The 21,487-nt window shown below is 41.1% G+C and overlaps 1 protein-coding gene across 4 annotated transcripts in view; it reads right to left on the reverse strand.

The window, feature by feature from the left end:
- phf3 (PHD finger protein 3) overlaps positions 1–21,487 on the reverse strand; it is a 170,302-nt gene that overhangs the window by 78,346 nt on the left and 70,469 nt on the right. For all 4 annotated transcript variants that reach the window (XM_068020146.1, XM_068020145.1, XM_068020144.1 and 1 more), the window contains one exon: positions 11,325–11,517. In XM_068020146.1, the coding sequence (XP_067876247.1) occupies positions 11,325–11,517 (193 nt within the window). The remainder of the gene's footprint in view (positions 1–11,324; positions 11,518–21,487) is intronic.

Below are 21,487 nucleotides of genomic sequence, written 5' to 3' on the forward strand. Positions count from 1 at the left end.
CTTGGTTATCCGCTTGCCCTTAATATACTTATAAAACGCCTTAGGATTTTCCTTTATCTTACCCGCCAGTGTTTTTTCATGACCCCTCTTCGCTCTCCTAATTTCTTTTTTTTAAGCACCGCCCCAACATTTTCTATACTCCTCTAGGGCCTCCGCTGTTTTCAGCGCTCCGAATCTGCCATAAGCCTCCTTTTTTTTTCCTGATCCAACCCTCTATATCCCTTGACATCCAGGGTTCCATGGACTTGTTGGTCCTACCCTTCACCTTAACGGGTACATGTTGGCTCTGAACCCTCACTATTTCCTCTTTGAATGACTCCCACTAGTCTGATGTAGACTTTCCTACAAGTAACTGCTCCCAGTCCACTTTGGCCAGATCCTGTTTTATCATATTGAAATCGGCCTTCCCCCAATTCAGTACCTTTATTTCCGGCCCGTCTTTGTCCTTTTCCATAACTACCTTAAATCTTACAGAATTATGGTCACTATCCCCGAAATGCTCTCCCCCCCCCCCCCCCCCCCCCACCCCCAGACACTTCTACCACTCGTCCAGCTTCAATCCCTAGGATTAGGTCCAGTACCGCCCCTTCTCTTGTAGGACTTTCTACGTACTGGCTCAAAATGCTCTCCTGTATGCATGACAAGAATTCCGCCCCCTTTAAGCCTTTTACACTAAGACTATCCCAGTTGATATTAGGTAAGTTGAAATCCCCTACTATTATTATCCTATTATTTTTACACCTCTCTGAGATTTGCCTACATATCTGCTCCTCTATCTCTCCCTGACTGTTTGGAGGCCTATAGTACACTCCCAGACAAGTGATTGTCCCCTTTTTGTTTTTAAGTTCTACCCATATGGTCTCATTTGAGGAACCTTCTAAGATATCATCCCTCATTACTGCATTAATTGACTCCTTGACCAACAGTGCAATGCCACCTCCTCTTTTATCCCCTCCCTGTCACGCCTGAAGATTCTATACCCTGAAATGTTGAGCTGCCAGTCCTGCCCCTCCCTTAACCATGTCTCTGTGATAGCAATATCATAATCCCATGTGCTAATCAACACCTTCAACTCATCTGCCTTACTAGTAAGACTCCATGCATTAAAATAGATGCAATCCAGCCTTGCATTCTTCACTTGTGCCTTAGCAGGTCTATCTTTGCTCTGCCTTCCAAACTGACTCTGTTTCTCTTCTATATTTGACTGTGCATCACCCCTTACTGTACCGCCACTCTGTACCCTATTCCCCTGCTAAATTAGTTTAAACCCGCCATCAACATCACTTGCAAACCTCCCAGCAAGAATGCTGATCCAACTTGTACAGGTCCCACCTTTTCCAGAAACAGACCCAGTGATCAAGGAAACTAAAGCCCTTCCTCCTGCACCATCTCTTCAGCCACGCAGTCATCTGCTCTATCCTCCTATTCCTATACTCAGTAGCACATGGCACCAGGAGTAATCCGGAGATTATAGCCTTTGAGGTCCTGCTTATTAATCTGCTAACAAGCTCCCTAAATTCGTGTTGCAGGACTTCATCTCTCTTTGTACCTATGTTGTTGGTACCAATGTGTACCACGACCTTTGACTGCTCACCCTCCCCCTTCAGAATGCCCTACAGCCACTCTGTGACATTCTTGAACCTAGCACCTGGAGTCTCGTTTGCGGCCACAGAAATGCCTATCTGTACCCCTTATGATAGAATCCCGTCACTATAGCTCTTCCACTCCTTTTCCTCCCCTACTATGCAGCAGAGCCATCCGTGGTGCCACGAACTTGGCTGTTGCTGCTTTCCCCTGGGAGGCCACCCCTACCCCCCCCCCCCCAACAGTATCCAAAGCGGGATATCTGTTTGAGAGCAGGATGGCCACAGGGGACTCCTGCACTACCTGCCTGCGCCTACTACTCCACCTATAGTAGTCACCCATCCCTTTTCTGCCTTTGCAGCCATTACCTGCAGAGTGACCACCTCGCTAAACAGGTTATCCACGACGTCTTCAGCATCACGGATGCTCAGTGATTCCACCCGCAGCTCCAGTTCCACAATGCAGGTAGCCAGTAGCTGCAGCTGGATATACTTCCTGCACACATGGTCGTCAAGAACACTGGAAGGGTCCCTGATTTCCCACATAGCGCAGGAGGAGCATATCACGGGGGTGTGAGCTCTCCTGCCATGACTTCCCTTTAGATTACTTAGTTATTCCCTTAATTAAAAAATACTAATTACACTAGGGGCCTTGTTCTACTCCAAACACTACCCAATACAACCTAAATTACACAATTTTTTAAAAAACCACACTTTAGTATTACTCACTTGATCACGAGTTTTTTTTCCAAAAAAACCAACTTTCCCCTTATATTTTAAAAAATATTTAAATTGACTAACAGCTGTTACTTACCCAATCACCTTGCAGATTTCCCGTGATGTCACTGTAAGTCTTTTTTTTTCCTCTTTCGTGTCTCAGCACGCGCCGGCAGAGAACGACAAGGAGCCTGCCGCCTCTCCGGATTAGCTTCCTTCCAGGTCCGCCAGTCACTGCTCCGCTCCCAGGTAAGTAAGGGCCTCAAGCTCCACTTTTTCTTTATAGCCACCACTCCGGATCAGCTTCCTTCCAGGTCTGCCAGTCGCTGCTCCGCTCCCAGGTAAGTGTATGTGTTTGATTATTCCAAGAAAGATACACAAGCCTATTCCTGATGAAGTGCTTCATTATTTCAACGAGTATTGATGGTAGATTGATTACTGGATTAGATTTGTCCCCTTCTTGTAAATTGACACTTAACAGGTTTCCAATCTAGCACTCTCTCAGAATTCATTGGTTCAGATTTTGTCATCAGCAGTGTCACAGACCTGAAACGTTAACTCTGCTTCTCTCGTCACAGATGCTGCCAGATCTGCTAACTACACTCTCCCAAGACCAGTATATCCTTTTTAAGATGTGTCCAAAACTAAATGCAGTACTCCAGATGAGGTCTGATCAAGACTTTGTACAGCTAGACCAGTTAGACATGTCCTACCCATCACAAATTCACGCTGACATTCTTTGATCAGCTCATACTTGCCCACATGCTCAGTCACTTTGTCTTTGACAATAGATTCCAGTAACTTGCCCACAACTGACATGTCTGTAATTTCCTGGTTTCTGCCTTCCTTCTGTCTGAAGTAATGGAGTGATATTGGCAATTTTCCAATTCAAAGGCACGATTCCTGAATCTAGAGAGCTTTGGCAAAACTAACACATTTGCATTGTTTTTAATCAGTTAAATTTGTTACAGTTGGACATGTTCTCAATCTTCTTTGCTGAGTACTTCAAAAGAAAATATTCAGTCAGTATACTGAATTTTCACCCTCAGTTTAATTTCCATTAGCATGCCTAAACTCAATGAAGACTGAAATGGTAATGTATATGTACATATAGATGGAGGACACCAAAGTTGATGAGTAAATCAACAAGTACTTATTATGTGATGGCAAGTTTGGGTATTAAAAGTCTGATTGTTTAAGAGGGGTTTATAAAGAGATGAGGGGGATCGGCTAGCTCAGTTGCCTAGACGGCTGGTGTATGATGCAGAAAGATGTCAACAGCGCGGGTTCAATCCCCATACCGGCTTTGGTAGTTCATGGAGGCCTGCCTCCTCACATTGCCCCACTCTTGAGGAATGGTGACCCTCAAGTTATACATCACCAACTATCTCTAATGGGGAGAGATGCCTATGGTCCTTTGGGGACAAGCATAAAGAGATGAGAAACAAAGGGCAAAAATAAAAATAAAAAGAATGATTCTAAGAAAGTAAAAAAAAAGGATAGTTTGAAAGAAAGTGAAAAGGCAAATAAAAGTATGACTATTTGTTCTGAACTTAGCAATATGCACAAGAGATTTTTTTCTTATTCATTGATGGGATGTGGTTGTCACTAGCCAGGCCATTAACTGCCCATCCCTAATTACCCTAAAGAAGATGGAGGGTGAACCATGTTCTTGAATACAACAGAGTGGCTTGTTAGGGCAGTTAAGAATCAACCACATTGTTGTGGGTCTGGAGTCACCTGTATGTGATACTAGGTAAGGATGGCAGATTTCCTTCCCTCAAGGATATCAGTGAATCAGATGGGTTTCGACAACAATCTGGTAGTTTCATGGTCACCAAAACTGATATGGATAGCTTTTTATTCCAAATTTATTTAATTAACTGAATTTAAATTACCCAGCTGCCACGGTGGTATTTGAAGTTGCATCCTTGGATCATTAGTCTAGGTCTCTGGATTACTAGTCCCATAACCTAATTACTATGCTACCGTAAAGCCTGACTTAGACATAAAATTAAAACCCAACCCGACCATAGCCAATTCGAACTCGACCCCGAGCCCTTTTAATTTTTTTTTCGTGCCCAACCCAAAATGAATATCCTTCATCTGTGCCGGCAGCTAGCTATTCCTGCAGATGAAGTTGTGGGGAATCATGGGTAAACCTGATCCCGTGACCTCCCGGAAGCAGCGTCCAGCCCGACCCGACCCCGAATGCGGGACTTGGAATTTCGACCCGACGCGAACCAGACACATATAGTCGGGTCCAGGTCGGGTATCCAGGCTTTATGTTATTGTACCCCTGGATTATGACAATCCAGAAATAGTGTTACTATAATCAAACCAATAAATGCTAAATTTAAAACTTGTTTGTATGAAACTAGTCTTTTAAATAACAAAAATGCCCCAGACATCAAGCACGGGTTCAAATCAGGAACAACAGTGACTAGTTCTGTGGAAATTTATATTAAGAACCAATCAACCTTCCATTGCGGTAGACTGGAGGAGTCAGAGCCAACAGCGGTCATTAGGAGAAGCAAGGTTTCAAGGGCAGGGAGAACTCAGGGAACACATACAAAATCAGTCCTCATTTTACAGTCATACATTCTGTCCTCCACTGGTGGGAGAGTATAAGTTGACATCAGCAATTTTTATTATAAACATGGACATAGGAATTTAAGGGAAAAGCTGCAAAGTGTGCACAAAAACTTTATATATAAATGGCCATTTGAACATAGGAAATAGGAGATCATATGGCCCCTCAAGCCTGCTCTGTCATTCAATACCATCATGGCTGATCTTCTGCCTCAACTCCACTTTCCTGCATTCTCCCATATCCCTCGATTCCCAGAGATCTCAGAGTTGAATATATTCAACGATGGAGCATCCACTACCTTCTGGCATAGAGTTCCAAAGATTCACAACCACCTGAGAGAAGAAATCTGTCCTCATCGCAGTCCTAAATGATTAACCTCTTATCCTGAGACTGTGCCCCTGTTTACTAGATTCCCCAGCGAAGGGAAACAACCTGTGTCTAACCTGTCAAGCCCCTTCAGAATCTTGTATGATTCAGTGAGATCACTTCTCATTCTTCTGAACTCGAGAGTATAGGCCCAATTTACTCATCCTCTCATCATAAGACAACTGAGGAACCAATCTAGTGAACCTTCACTATACCACCTCCAAGGTCTATGAAAGGTCACAGACCGGAAACGTTAACTCTGTTTCTCTCTCCACGGATGCTGCCAGACCTGAGTATTTCCAGCACGTTACTTTTTACAATGGTATTTTAAACTTTGAAATCCATTTTAAAGCCAATTAACAAATTTTACAGTGAAGCCTGACGTCCTCATTTCTAACCTAGGTTTAGAAGAAAATTATATTTATTCATGAAATAATTTATATACAGTGAATATGTCCAGGACAAATCATAAACCCCCTCTGAAGTCGAATTTATCTGGTTTGTTTAATCTGGATGTGAAACTGAGGAATCTCTGAAAACTAATCACAATAAATATTCCTCTTCAACTCAGATCACAAAAATATTAAGTCATCTGGCAAGAAATCTTGCATGGAGTAATAAACTGCAGATCAGCAAGCCCACAGCATGGGAATCAAAATCACTTTTCCTCTTGTACACACAAAAAACAGGAGGAACAAGCTCCACTTAAAATCGAAAGCGTGCACACTATAAATAGGTACAAAGTATGAGCAGCGGATTGTAAGACTGTGATGTGGAATTTTATATTCTGATTACAACTATAAATAGTTAATTTAATGGTGTCCATCACTTAAATCACCTCAATTAGATTATTGCCATAGAACCAGTCCCAAGTTATAAAACTTGTGATCCATATTCAGTGCTTGAAATAATTTTTATGTTACCCAACTTCTAAGTTCCAGCTAATGACCCGTTGCAGTTGAGGATGACACATGCTAAAAAAAAAACTGAATCGAAAATCTCTGATGTCCACCAAGTTGCAACCTTTTGACCACTGGAATATTTTTGGAACACTTGCAGCTCAATATTTAAGTGCTGTTCAAAAAATGTTGTTTAAGAAATACTTCAATAAAAGATATTTAAGGATTGACTTATCACTGGAAATTGAAATATTTATCTCATAACTCTACATATTTACACTGCAACTCGAAGCATTATTCCACCAATTGATCGACACCAAAACGGTTTCTGAGAAAAATAAACCAACCCAACAAACCTGCATAAATGTTGTGTATATATATCCACACACCTGGATAATCCCACTATACTAGCTGAGCTCCAGTGGTGTTGCACAGGTCTAAGACCAAGTGCAGTCTTCAAGTGTAGAGGGATTAGAATTTCGGGGATAAATGGATCATGGCACACAGGCCACCTTAGTCCTCGTTTTAAGTTAAGCATTATTTCCTTATTTTTTATTTCCATTATGAATTCCTATTTGAGTAAGGGTGATAGAAGTGTGTCAGCTGGAGTATTCCAAAAACTACATTTTGATAGGGAGTTGTGCAAATCTACTTCAGCAAAGATACTGGAGCCGGAAGATTTGATATTTCATGTTTAAAGAGGCTTTTTTTTTAAAAAACAAAAAGGGAAACAATAAGCTACCTACCTGTAGCTAGTAAAAAATTTCCTTATTTATGAAGAGCTGCTAGTTTCTTCAGGTTTGTTCTGGATTTAAGGCAATATTACCAATCTTGGTACAGCTCAACACTGGACACCCATTTCATAGCACCACCCATAGGTGTAACCAGTATTGCAGGTTAATGTAGGCACTTTTATAATATGATTGTCCATAGGATCAGATTGACCTGAGGTTTCAATTCATTTTCAAATGTGACTCACATACCATTTGTAATATATAAAACTGGTACATAGATAAAGACAAAAATATTTTTCCCAAAGTGGGAAGGGGGACAAGTGCAGCATTTTGTTTTATTTCAAATTTGCAGCACCTACAGTATACTGCTTTTGGTTCAATTTTTTAATGCTCTGGTAACTTAGAGTTTCATCAGAAGGATTTAGCAGTTTGATCTGATTGCTGCCCTCACTGTCTCTTGGTTTCCCAAGTAGTCCACAACAGGAAACACAAGTAAACCAAACAGAATACAGCTTCTTCATACAAATGTGACAAGACAGCACAGATCTAGCCCCTCACCACCCCCCAGGAGGAGATTAGACAATTTCTACACCTATCACAAATTTGAAGCATACTACTATAGTAGGAAAAGGAGAGAGTACAAAACAGAGTTAATAAAAAAGCTAGGCAGACATGAGGTGAGGAGGGGGAAGTATGTGACACACAGACACAGTGTGTGAAAACAGAGCATCAGATATACAGACAAAGAAAAGTATGCAAGAGAGCAAGACAGAAGCTGTGCGATAGCAATAAAATGAGGAAACAAACTCAAACTTATAGGATAAAGAAACAGGATAACACACAATGAGGTAGAAAAAAAGAATAGCAAGGGATACAGTGGGAAACAAAAAATATCAAAGACTGGACAACAAGAACAGCTACAAGGAAAAAGTCAATTTTCATAATTTTTGTCTGTAAGCAATGCTACAAGAATCAACTTATATTTATTCAGCACTTTTAATGTAGAAAATGTCCCAAAGCATTTCATAGAAACAAAGAAAAGTAAACACTGAGCAAAAACAAAGCAGAGATGTATTGTAAGAGCAAAATACTGCGGATGCTGGAACTCTGAAATGAGAAAGGAAAGTGCCAGAAATACTCAGCAGGTCTGTCAGCATCAGTGTAGAGAGAAACAAGGTTAATGTTTCAGGTCTGTGAGCCTTCAATGATGAATAGTTCTGTACGATGAACTAACCTCATTAAATACTACACTAAGATTGCCAAACTTATTTCAAACTGGTGCTGGACATGCTCAGCTTTGACTTCCATCCACCTCCAGCAGTGTGGGGACCATGAGCAGCTGGGCAGCAATATCTGAGTAAAACAGTGCCTACAAATGGGTAAAGAGAGTCTGCATTCAAGGAAAAAGTGGAAAAGCCTGTACCTCCCCTCTTTGCCTCCACCATTGTCCCTGAGAGCATAGGAAGGTGGGAGAGAGATATTCCTACAAGTTTCTTTTAAAAATTAATTTGTGGATGTGGCCCTCCCTGCCCATCGTAATTACTCTTGGAGAGGTGGTGGTGAGCTGCCTTCTTGAACCGCTGCAATGCGTGTGGTGAAGGGGCACCCACAGTGCCATTATGGAGTTCCAGGATTTTGGCCCAACAATGATGAAAGAACAACCATATATTTCCAAGTCAGGGTGGTGCATGTCTTGGAGGGGAACTTAGAAGCAGTTATGTTTCCATCCTCCCGCTGCCCTTGTCCTTATAGGTGGTTTAAGAGGTACTGTCGAAGAAGCCTTGGTGAGTGGCTGCAATGCATCTCATAGATGGTACACAATGCAGTCACGGTGGGCTGGCGGTGGAGGAATTGAATACTTAAGGTGGTAGATGAGGTCCAATCAAGCAGGCTGCTTTGGTCCTGGATGGTGTTGACCTTCGAGTGCATGCATCCAGGCAAGTAAAGAGAGCATTCCATCACACTTCTGACTTGCACCTTGTAGGAGGTGGGAAGACTTTGGAAAGTCAACAGGCAAGTCACTCACCGCAGATTACCCAGCTTCTGTAGCCATAGTATTTTATCTGCCTGGTCCAGTTGCATTTATGGTCAATACTGACCCCCAGGCAATTCAACAATCGAATATCAAGAGGAGGTGGCTAGACTCTTTCTTGCTGGGAATGGTCATTGCCTGGCACTTATGTGGCACAAATTCTACTAGTCACTTATCAGCGCAAGCCTAAATGCTGTCCAGGTCTCACTGCATGTGGGCGGGAACTGGTTCATTTTCTGAGGAATTGCAAAGGGAACCAAACACCATGCAATCAGCAAACATCCCCACTTCTGTTCTTATGATGGAGCGAAAGTCATTGATGAAGCAGCTGAAGATGGTTGGGCCTAGGACACTGCCATGAATAACTCTTATAGAGATGTCCTGGGGCTGAAATGATTGGTCTCCAGCAACCACAACTATCTTCCTTTGTGTCAAATATGACTCCAGCCAGTGGAAAGTTTTCCGATTACCACTAACTTCAATTGTACTCGGTCGAATGCGGCCTTGATGACAAGGACAGTCACTCTCAACTCATCTCTGGAATTTAGCTCTTTTTTCCCCCCCATGTTTGGGCCAAGGCTATAATTGGTCTGAAGTTGCGTGGTCCTGGCAGAACTCAAACCGAGTATCGGTGAACAGGTTATTGGTTTAGTAAGACTCGCTTGATAGTACTGTCAACACATCACTTTGCTGTTGATTGAGAATAGACTGATGGGACTCACTAGTCAGATTGGATTTGCCCATTTTGTGGACAGGACATACCTAGGCAATTTTCCACATTGTCGGGTAAGTGCCAGTGTTGCAGTTGTACTGGAATACCTTGGCTAAAGGGATGGCTAGTACTGGAGCACAAGTCTTCAGCACTGCAGCTGGGATGTCCTTGCTGTACCTTTAGTTTAGTTTAGTTTAGAGATACAGCACTGAAACAGGCCCTTCGGCCCACCGAGTCTGTGCCGACCATCAACCACCCATTTATACTAATCCTACACTAATCCCATATTCCTATCACATCCCCACCTGTCCCTATATATTTCCCTACCACCTACCTATACTAGGGGCAATTTATAATGGCCAATTAACCTATCAACCTGCAAGTCTTTGGCATGTGGGAGGAAACCGGAGCACCCGGAGGAAACCCACGCAGACACAGGGAGAACTTGCAAACTCCGCACAGGCAGTACCCAGAATCGAACCCGGGTCCCTGGAGCTGTGAGGCTGCGGTGCTAACCACTGCGCCACTGTGTAAGCTGAATGACCAGAAGGCAATAAAGGAGGACCAGGAGATTTGAATGATGGAGACTGGCCAGCATTGTCAACACTGGAGTACAACCATTTTCAGAAGTTATTTTTAATGGGCAGTTTACTGAGGAAATATCCTGCATGAATCGCAGATTTTAAGAATATATTGGCAAGTTACAATATTTAACTGGGCCAAAGAGTGAGGCTCAACAGCATAAATCCCAAACCTACTGCCCCACTCACCACATCCTGTGTTGGGTTCAGTGGAGGTTTGTGAACAGAATTAAGTCTGTTCCTGCTGGTGGGGGCCAGTGGGTGGGAGGAAGGGAAAGTGTTACACTGTAAAAACAATTTTCAAAATTAGCTCCCAGGCTAGTCCAAAGCAGTAAATTAGAATATGGATAGCTAATATGTGCTTAAAAACATCAGGTGTTTTGTTACATATATTTTCAATAGACATAGGAGGTTAACTATGATGCATGGGCTCCTCCCCAGCAGTGGCTTTTCCAGAATCGCCAAGAGGCACAGAACCAGAAGTGCACAGCATAGAAGAAAGCCATTTAGTCTACCCTGTGTCAACTGTTTAGGGAGCAATCCAAAATCCCATGCTCTTGCTCTCTCCCTATAGTCCAAGATCTTTTGCTTCAAATATTTAGCCGATTTTCCCTTAAAAGATTGCTGCCTTAACCACTCACTCTGGTAATAACCTAATTAAAAGAAATCTCTTCTCACTTCTTTCAGGTAACAGGATGGGTTACAGTAGGTGTTTGGGTTTTTAATTTGAGAAACCAAAGTGAAGAGCCAAGTCCCATAGTAAAAGGACAACACCAAATTTGAAACGAGAAGTTAAGAAACTAATAAGGCAACACCAACTTTAGATTTCAACAGTCTAAAGATTGTGTGAGGAAGGGGGGAAAAAAACAGATTTGTTGAGGGCTGGAAAAGAATGAATGAGTTAGAACAAAACACAATTTTGACATAATAAAGGTATTGCGGGTAGGAAGAGTGCATAGGATGAATTTGGCCTTTTTATTAAAAATATTTATCCACTTGTATAATGTTCCAAAATGGAGAAATATTTTCTTCCCATTAAGTCACAATATTTACATTCTCTTTTCTCCATTTGTATGTGCACTGATCTGCTCAATCATGTTCACGCACCTAGTTTTGGAAGCTTTTCTCCTTGACCAAGCCGGGTGGCTGTAAGGTCTTTCAGCAGTTTGCCTTTCTTGTGTTCAGGTGCCTGTGATGCTCCTGTTATTTGTCCTGTAAGGCGTTCATTTACTAAATGAGATTTTTTTGCATCCTTGGTCTCCGAATCCGAGTCAGTAGAACCAGTTCTCATACCAGAGTCCTAGGAACATGATCTCAGAATAAATCCAACATATAACTTGCATTAAATATTTAGCATCTCTACTTTTAAAAAAGCACTATTTGAAATTTGCATTTTAAATTATCGTTACACCATAATTTAACTTATCTGCCAGCTTCAATTTTCTTCCTGCCAAGCAGTTGATTATGGGTCAAAATCACGTGTTTCATGAAGACATTTTGCCATTAGATCCAGTCAGACATTCAAGCAACTTAATTTCCAATATTTTCCACTCTAATTTACTTAAGCAGACTTCATTTGAAATAGGCACATGACACATTTTGCAAAACTATACATTATAAATGAGACACACAGCAAACCTTGGCTGTAGGAGTGGAGGTTAATGTAAAGTATTCTACTCATAAGCTAGCCCTTAGATAGTATGAACCCTCTATCCAAAGTTCACCCATGGATATTGTTCCATTTTTATGTATAGGTTATCTTATTCATAAGAAAAGCACCAGTAGTACAGATGAGAATTAATTTCCCAATTAAGTAGTGATCAGAAACTGTTGGGTTGGTAAATACTCCAGAATATCTAGTCGAGAACAGGCTATTTTAAATTTGGTAATGTGTAATGAGGTAGGATTAATAAGCGATCTTGTAGTTAAGGATCCTCTAGAGGGAAGCGATCATAATATGGTAGGATTTCAAATTCAGTTTGAGGGTGAGCAACTCGGGTCTCAAACCAGTGTCTTCAACTTAAACAAGGGCAATTACAGAGGTATGAAGAAAGAGTTGTCTAAAGCGGGCTGGGAAAATAGACTAAAGGGAAAGTCAGTAGATGTGCAGTGGCAGACTTTCAAGCAGATATTTCATAACACTCAGCAAACATTTATTCCGGTCAGAAGGAAGGACTCTGAGAACCATGAAACACCCATGGATAACAAAGGAAGTTAAGAAGTTTTTTTTTGGGGGGGGGCACATTGGCGCAGTGGTTAGCACCGCAGCCTCACAACTCCAGGGACCCGGGTTCGATTCTGGGTACTGCCTGTGCGGAGTTTGCAAGTTCTCCCTGTGTCTGCGTGGGTTTCCTCCGGGTGCTCCGGTTTCCTCCCACATGCCAAAGACTTGCAGGTTGATAGGTTAATTGGCCATCATAAATTGCCCCTAGTATAGGTAGGTGGTAGGGAAATATATAGGGACAGGTGGGGATGTGATAGGAATACGGGATTAGTGTAGGATTAGTATAAATGGGTGGTTGATGGTCGGCACAGACTCGGTGGGCCGAAGGGCCTGTTAAAGTGCTGTATCTCTAAACTAAACTAAACTAAATATGATCATCATGGATTAAGGATTGGTTAACAGGCAGAAAACAGAGAGTAGGAATAAACGGGTCACTCTCACGTTAACAGGCTGTGACTAGTGGGATACCGCAAGTATCAGTACTTGGACCGCAACTGTTCACAATATGTATCAATGATTTGGATGTGGGGACCAAATGTAATATTTCTAAGTTCACGGATGACACAAAGCTAGGTGGGAATGTGTTGTGATGAAGATGCAAAGTGGCTTCAAGGGGATTTGGACAGGCTAAGTGAGTGGGCAAGAACATGGCCTCGTCCTCGTCAATAAATCACTGAAAGCTAACATGCAGGTGCAGCAAGCAATCAGGAAGACTAATGGTATGTTAGCCTTTATCGCAAGAGGATTTGAGTACAGGAGTAGTGAAGTTTTGCATCAATTGTATAGAACTTTGGTTAGAACGCACCTGGAGTACTCTGTGCAGTTTTGGTCCCCTTACCTTAGGAAGGATATTACTGCCATAGAGGGAGTGCAATGAAGGTTCACCAGACTTGTTCCCGGGATGGTGCGACTATCCTATGAAGAGAGATTGGGGAAACTGGGCCTGTATTCTCTAGAGTTTCAAAGAATGAGAGGTGATCTCATTGAAACCTACATAATATTTAAAGGGATAGACAGGGTAGATACAGCCAAGATGCTTCCCCTGGTTTGGGAGTCTAGAACCAGGGGACACAATTTCAAAATAAGGGGGAAGCCACTTAGGACCGAGATGAGGAGAAATTTCTTTACTCAGAGGGTTGTGAATCTTTGGAATTCTCAATCCAAGAGGGCTGGGGAAGATCATTGAGTATGTTTAGAGATTGACAAATTTCTAAATACCAATGACAAAGTGATATGGGGATAGTGTGGGGAAAAAGGCATTGAAGTGGAACAACAATGATCATACTGAATGATGGAGCAGGCTTGATGGGCTGAATGGCCTATGCCTGCTCCTATGTTCCTATTTCACTTAAAATTGATATTTCCCCCACATCTGTATTTCAGAAAAGATTTTGCTTATCACAGGGAGTGTTCAGTGAGCTATCCTTCATATTTTCATAGTAATTACATCAAAAGTATTAACTCAAAACATCAAACAGAAAGCCATTGCATTGTTTCAAATTAATAATGGTTTGCACTAGCACAGGAAACCCAGAAAAGTACTTATAAACTGGTTAACTTTCTACTAATCTGGTTACATTAACCACTAGTGACATTACCCCTTTGTTAATTGTGATTGAGAGTTTCAATCAGCCATGATCTTATTGAATGGTGGAGCAGGCTCGAGGAGCCAAGAGGCCTACTCCTGTTCCTAATTCATATGGTCATATGTTTCTTTTATAAATAGAAAAGTTTAAAAAATCAATTAGAAATCCTGCCTATTATTTGAAATGGTGAAATAACCAAGTTTAGGCAAAGCTATAGAAGGGGAAAGATGACTGGCAGCTTTACTAACAGACTTTTAGCTAACTTCAAATGAAGAATTATGCTTTGTAGGCATCCTGAAGCACGAGACCATGATGCCCACGATCCTCCGAGCATTATCACATGATGGTTTACTGCAATTCAGACTAAATGTCTGAATGGTTAACTTCAAAAATATAGTTTTTACACTAATCTGGTCAATATTACTGGCTCCAATGTGACATAAGCTCGCTATGTTGGCTCGCTCTCAACACGTTCAATTGTGCACAAAACTGCAGCATTTAGTTTCTTTTTTTTTTGCATTTCATCTTGAACCGTGTACAAGAAATAACGGGTCTTGCAGAAATTTATGCAGATCTCGCTGTTCTTTAGAGCTCTCAAGGAATAGGAGCTTCGCTTAAAAGAACAAATTTCCAAATGCACGTTATTGAGGATGCCTTCTTAACAGCAAGGCTGTAGTTTGGCATCTCACATCACATAAATGGATAGTACCAACCTAATGGAATTTTGATTAATGCAAGTAAACATCAACCATCTTATGGCACATGAATAAATTTGAGATAAAAATATCTCCGCTGGTATTCGCATCTCCTTATTTCAATGAGTCAAGATCATTTCAAGTAGAATAAATAAGCTCATTTCTAGTAAGATAAAAAGACTTGTAAATTGCGACTTAATATATAAGCATGTAGTGTGAATATAAAAGTTTGGCTCAGTTGTTAGCACATTCTCCTCCAAATCAAGATTTTCTGGTTGTAGCCCTACTACAAAATTCAGCATGTAATATAGGCTGACATTCCAGTGCAGTACCACAGAGGAAATGCTGCATTGTTTGAGGTGACGTCCTTTAGACAAAATGTCCAACTGAAGTCCATACTGTTTGTTCAGGTGAATGTGAACAATCCCATTACACTATTCAAACAGACCAAACATTTTCCCTGCTGCTCTGTTCTATATTCCTTTTGGCTGTTCTTTCTGACACTCACTATTGCTACAAGCCTCTTCAGGCACTTTAGTGACTTTCCAGCACCTAGACAATTGGGAAGAGGAGGGAGGAGAGGAAAATTGCCCCCCAAAAAGTTTCTTTGAAATCTTGTTCTGAGAGGGGCAAAATATATTAAACTGCTTAGAGAGTTATCCATGTTTCCAAGGGGAAGCGTTCTGATGTAGCCACTTCCCTACAAATATATGTGACTATAAAATCACATCAGAATTTACCTCATGGTTTGGATGGTCATGCATAATGAAAAAGTCCATGATTTCTAATGATTGAATCAAACTTCTAATGTGTCGTGTAATAAGACTTTGATCGTGTGTATTAGACTGCTTATTAGCATGCCTGCCTGTATTCTACATGCCTGGTATTGGGTTTAATGCCTTGTACTTATTTTTATTAAATTCCGCCTCTCTCTAATTTGCCTAATTGTAGATTTTGATCTAATACCTTCTACAGGTCTCTGACTTTTTTAACCAGGTAGCTACCCCAGTTTAATGTCACCTGCAAACTTGACCAGTCTGCACTGAGTTTTGGTTTTCAAGTCATCCTGCCAAAACACACTGCTTTTGTCAACAACTCTGCAGCGAAAGTATTCGCCTTCTCTGGTCCTATCATGCAGAGACTGGGCAGGCAATAAATTTGACAGCCTAATAAAGATCCCTTGGCCTTACTCTGGTAGAGACCAAAGCACAGGCCAAGGAGTAGTGCAGATGAATGGCGCATGGATCACAGTAAAAAAAAGTGAAAACTGAGGCATAAGCTAAAGCAGAGGTTGAGCAGGGTCAGTTTTCTGTTGTGACATTAAAACAGAAAATGCTAGTAATACTCAGAAGTTCTGGCAGCATCTGTGGAGTGAGAAACAATTAACGTTTCAGGTCAGTGACCCTTCATCAGACCCTTACTGTTATGTGGCAACTGAAGGCAGCAAAGTCTGGAGTTAGGACTGCAGCAGGATTGATTAGATGTGCCATAGCACGTATGTTGTTTATAGATTACAAACTCTATTTTTTATTCTGTCAAGGTTGCATCAGCTATAGTTCAGAAGTTTATACTCCATCTTTTTTGTTGCATTCATGCTCAGAAAACTCTCAGCTACTTTCAAGCACGCACCAGTCCGAAAAATTGCTTTCTTGGGCTTTGGTGCTAACCCTTTTCCATCAATAAACGAAGGTGTTTTGGGGCAGGCTTACCAACAGTAAGTTTTGGTACACTCAATGCATAATATTGCAACTAATCAACAAGAAAAACTGTGCTAGGCAGCTCTACCACTCCAGAATTGGGTGTCACGCATTAAAACTTGGAAAAAAAAGTTTGAAAGTTATAGTATACATTCTGTATGCAGAGCAATACAGGCACTTGCAGCTTTCAATGGTTCAGTCTCTTCCTTCAGGTTGGTGGTGATGAGCATTAGGTCATTAAATCCCAGACCCCAAAAGAGAAGGGCAAGCCTCCAATGTTTGAAATCTCTAACCAAATTTCCCAAAGACAATTATGTAGGTAGGTTTTATGCTTGCAACTTGGCGTCATTGTTTCAAATTTATGAACATTTTGAATACCATGTTCTCTGCATTAGTGACAAAACAAGGTGGCAGCTAAGGGGATTTTCAAAAAATATTTTGTTACTAGCTCCCTTTAGGATCATTGGTAGTTTAATCCACAATAACCGATTATAACTTTTGATTACCAACTTTCTTTGCTACTTGCTAATGGGTAGGTCAAAGAGTCATAGAGTTTTACAGCACAGAAACAGGCCCTTCGGCCCAACGCGCCTGCGCCGACCATCAAGCACCCGTCCTAACTAATCCCATTTCCCCGCACTTGGCCCGTAGCCTTGTATGTTATGGCGTTTCAAGTGCTCATCTAAATACTTCTTGCATGTCGTGAGTGTTCCTGCCTCTATCACCCCTTCAGGCAGAGTATTCCAGATTCCAACCACCCTCTGGGTGAAAAAATTCATCCTCAACTCCCCTCTAAACCTCTTGCCCCTTACCTTAAATCTATGCCCCCTAGTTATTGACCCCTCCGTTAAGGGAAAAAGTTTCATCCTATCTATCCTATCAATGCCCTTCATCATTTTGTATAACTCAATCAGGTCCTCCCTCAGCCTTCTCCGCTCTAAGGAAAACAACCCTAACCTATCCAGTCTCTCTTCATAACTGAAATGTTCCAGCCCAGGCAACATCCTGGTGAATCTCCTCTGCACCCTCTCCATTTCAATCACATCCTTCCTATAGTGTGTCAACCAGAACTGTACACAGTATTCCAACTGTGGCCTAACCAGCGTTTTATCCAGCGCCATCATAACCTCCCTGCTCTTATATTCTATGCCTCGGCTAATAAAGGCAAGTATCCCATATGCCTTCCTTACCACCTTATCTACCTGTGCTGCTGCCTTCAGTGATCTATGGACAAGTACACCAAGGTCCCTCTGACCCTCTGTACTTCCTAGGGTCCTACCATCCAGTGTATATTTCATTACCTTGTTAGACCTCCCAAAGTGCATCACCTCACACTTCTCAGGATTAAACTCCAATTGCCACTGCTCTGTCCATCTTACCAGCCCATCTATATCGTCCTGTAATCTAAGGCTGTCCTCCTCACTATTTACGATACCACCAATTTTCGTGTCATCTGCAAACTTACTGAACATACCTCCTATATTCACGTCTAAACCATTCATGTACATTATAAACAGTAAGGGTCCCAGCACCGATCCCTGCAGTACACCACTGGTCACAGGCTTCCAATTGCAAAAACAACCCTTGACCATCACCCTCTGCCTCCTGACACTAAGCCAATTTTGGATTCAATTTGCCAAATTTCCCTGAATCCCATGGGCTCTTACCTTCTTGACCAATCCCATGCAGGACCTTATCAAAAGCCTTACTGAAGTCCATGTAGACAACATCAACTGCTTTACCCTCATCTACACATCTAGTCACCTCCTCGAAAAATTCAATCAAATTTGTTGGACACGATCTCCCCCTGACAAAGCCATGCTGACTATCCCTGATTAACCCTGTCTCAGAATTTTTTCCAATAATTTCCCTACCACTGATGTTAGTCCTCTAAGATTAATTGTTCATCTTAGGAATTTAACATTTAAGGCAACTTGATGCAACTGAGAGTCATGCACATTATATTCTAGAGAACAGTGTAGTTTTTTTAAAAAGTGAAACTTAAATATATTACATGCTAAGAGAACTGACAGAGGCAAAGACTTTTACACAGGAACATGCCTGAGAGTATACATAAAGCTGCCTTTAGGACCTCATCAAGATACAGTGGTTGCTTTCACTGTTGAATACTAAGAACACTGATGCTCATTATAAGAGGATCTGAGGTCTGTAGTCTTGAGACTCCTACACGTGCTTTGGGACCAGATTTATATAGCACACTTCTAAAACTCAAGAGGGAGGCAGAGGCTGTTTTCTGCTCAGAGAGCCTTCTAAAAAAGTTTGAAACCATTATCTGATTTTACTTCCCACCAACACCACCACCCCCCTGCCCATCCAGGAACATTAAGTACCTTTGCTTCCTATTCCAGCAACACCCTCAAAACACATCCAAATATGATTTCCATATGATCACAGGCAGCACATGAATCATCAATATGCCACTTTAATAGCATTTAATAAATCAAGGTATTTTACAAAGAAAAAGTATATTGCACAGAACATTAAAAGTAAAACAATAAAACAATTAAAAAGAAATTATAACCATAAGTTTGTGTACCATGAGCAAGTATGCTCAACAGAATGAAGTTCATTTCTACGATCAAAGCACTACAATGCTAGTCAGATTGGATACATTTCCAGAGTGTCAGCAGCTTGATATTTACATCTCACTTTCAAGGAATCATGGGAGGCTAGGGTTCAGATAAATCTAACTCAACAAAATTAGCTGATTTGAAAGGGCAAGTACTGTTTCCTGTAGAGCTAACAGCAGTATATATGGCAATATTATGTTTTAAAACAAGAGTACAAAATTAAACCGATCTGACAAGCTTACATTTTGAAACAGAGATTGACCAAAAAATGAGAATTGCAAAAACAGTAGCTGTTTGAATATGTTAATGGATTATGGAGGGATTTAAAATACATGGAATAAATAGTTTCTGGCTCCTTGTGCTTTACAATTAAAAATAGATCCTTGGCTCACAACATCTTGCATCATGGATTTCTCTGAATCCATTTGTAGGCTCCACAAGCATGTCTGCCAGTTAAGTTGACAGCATTCATATCTCCACCTGTCAAATTTCCTTGCATCCCGCTTCCCCAACTAGGATCAATGACCTACAGAGAATCCAATACACTGAAAGATGCAAATAGAAGTTGGGTGTCACATTCAGTAAAAGAGGACCTACCTTCAGGAAGCTAATAATTTTCTGTACTATAACTTGTGATATTACATAATTTCCATTGTTCATGACTTGCAGCTATTAGAATAAGCCTCTACATATAGTCTAAAAATGTTTCTTTTTCCTTCCTCACTTACTATTTCTTCCCTCTCCACACCTCCCTACCTCACTGTCAACATTTTCTGATTAGAGACAGCATAGTTTTATAAAGGGCAGGTTATGCTTGATGAACATGATTGAATTTTTTGAAGATGTGACCAAAAGTACTGGACAGGGGAATGTCTTTGAAAGTTATTTACATGGACTACCAGAAGGCATTTGATAAAGTTCGTCACAAGAGACTTAGTTAAAGCAGAAGCTCATGGAATTAAGCCAAATTATTGACACAGTTAAGAAATTGGCTGAGCGGTAAGAGACAGAGGGTAGGGATAATAGGCAGGATGTGATGTCCCAAAAAGATCTGTGTTGGGACTCAATTCCTCACCATATTTCTTAAAGACTTCGATGATGGGATACAAAGTTGCATATCCAAACTTGCTGATGACCCAAAGATAGGTGACATGGTAAGCAGTGTAGATGGAAGCGTAACAGTAGAAACAGATAATACATTAAGTGAATGGGCAAAACTGTGGCAAATGGATTTCAATGTAGGCAAATATGAGGTCATCCACTTTAGATGTAAAAAGGATAGAACAGGGTACTTTCTAAATGATGAAAAGCTAGAAACAGTGGAAGTTCAAAGAGACTGTGGGTTCAGGTAAATGGATTAAAATGTCACAGAAAATAATCCAAATGGCTAATGGAATACTGGCCTATACATCTCGAGGACAGAATACAATGGGGTAGAAGTCATGCTTCAGCTATACAAAGCCCTAGTGAGACCACACCTGCAATACTGTAAGCAGTTCACAGCATCATACCTTAGGATGAATATATTGGACTTGGAGGGAATGCAGCATAGGCTTACCAGGTTGATACCTGGACTCCAAAGGTTAAATTACGAGGAGAGATTACACAAACTCGGGTTATAATTCCTGTAATTTAGAAGGTTAAAAGGTGATTTGGTCGAAGTTTTCAAGATATTATAGGGAACAGACAGGGATAGATTAAGAGAAACTTTTTCTGCTGGTTGGGGAGTCTAGGACAAGGGGGCATAGCCTAACAAGTAGAGCCAAACCTTCCACAGAGTGAAATCAAGAAACCCTTCCACAAACAAAGGGTGGTAGAAGTTTGGAAATCTCTTCTGCAAACAGCAATTGATGTTAGATCAACTGTAAATTTTAAATCTGAGGTTGATAAAATTTTGTTAACCAAAAGTATTAAGAGATATGGGGAAAAGGTAGGTATATGGAGTTAAGTCACAGATCAGCCATGGTCTCACTGAATGGCAGAACAGCCCCGAGGGACTAAATGGCCTACTCTTGTTTCCATGTCCTGTGAATAGGAAGAGATTCCGAAGAAGGGTCACTGACCCGAAACATTAACTCTGCTTCTCTTTCCACAGATGCTGCGAGACCTGCTGAGTGGTTCCAGCATTTCTTCTTTTTATATAAGAGATTCTTGAGAGTTGAAACTGTTCAGATTTTGACAGTGCAAGATCACTCAAATAATGTACTACAGATAACTTCAAATAAGTTCCAATAGCAAAACTGATATTCCACAACTGGACAAAGACAAAATATTCATGGGCTGCAGGCATAAGACATTAAAATGTGTTTGTAAGAACAATGGTGGACCCAGATAAAGTTACTCTTCAGTAGAAGCAGCTTCTGCCTCAACTTAATCCGAGAGAAATAAATGGTAACTTCTCCCAAATGACTAGAAGCCCTTGATGCATGCTTCAACCAAAAGTGTAGCTGCCTTTCCTTTATATGGCATGAGATATT

The sequence above is a fragment of the Heterodontus francisci genome, chromosome 3 (genome assembly GCF_036365525.1).
Source record: "Heterodontus francisci isolate sHetFra1 chromosome 3, sHetFra1.hap1, whole genome shotgun sequence".
Taxonomy (NCBI): Eukaryota; Metazoa; Chordata; class Chondrichthyes; order Heterodontiformes; family Heterodontidae; genus Heterodontus; species Heterodontus francisci.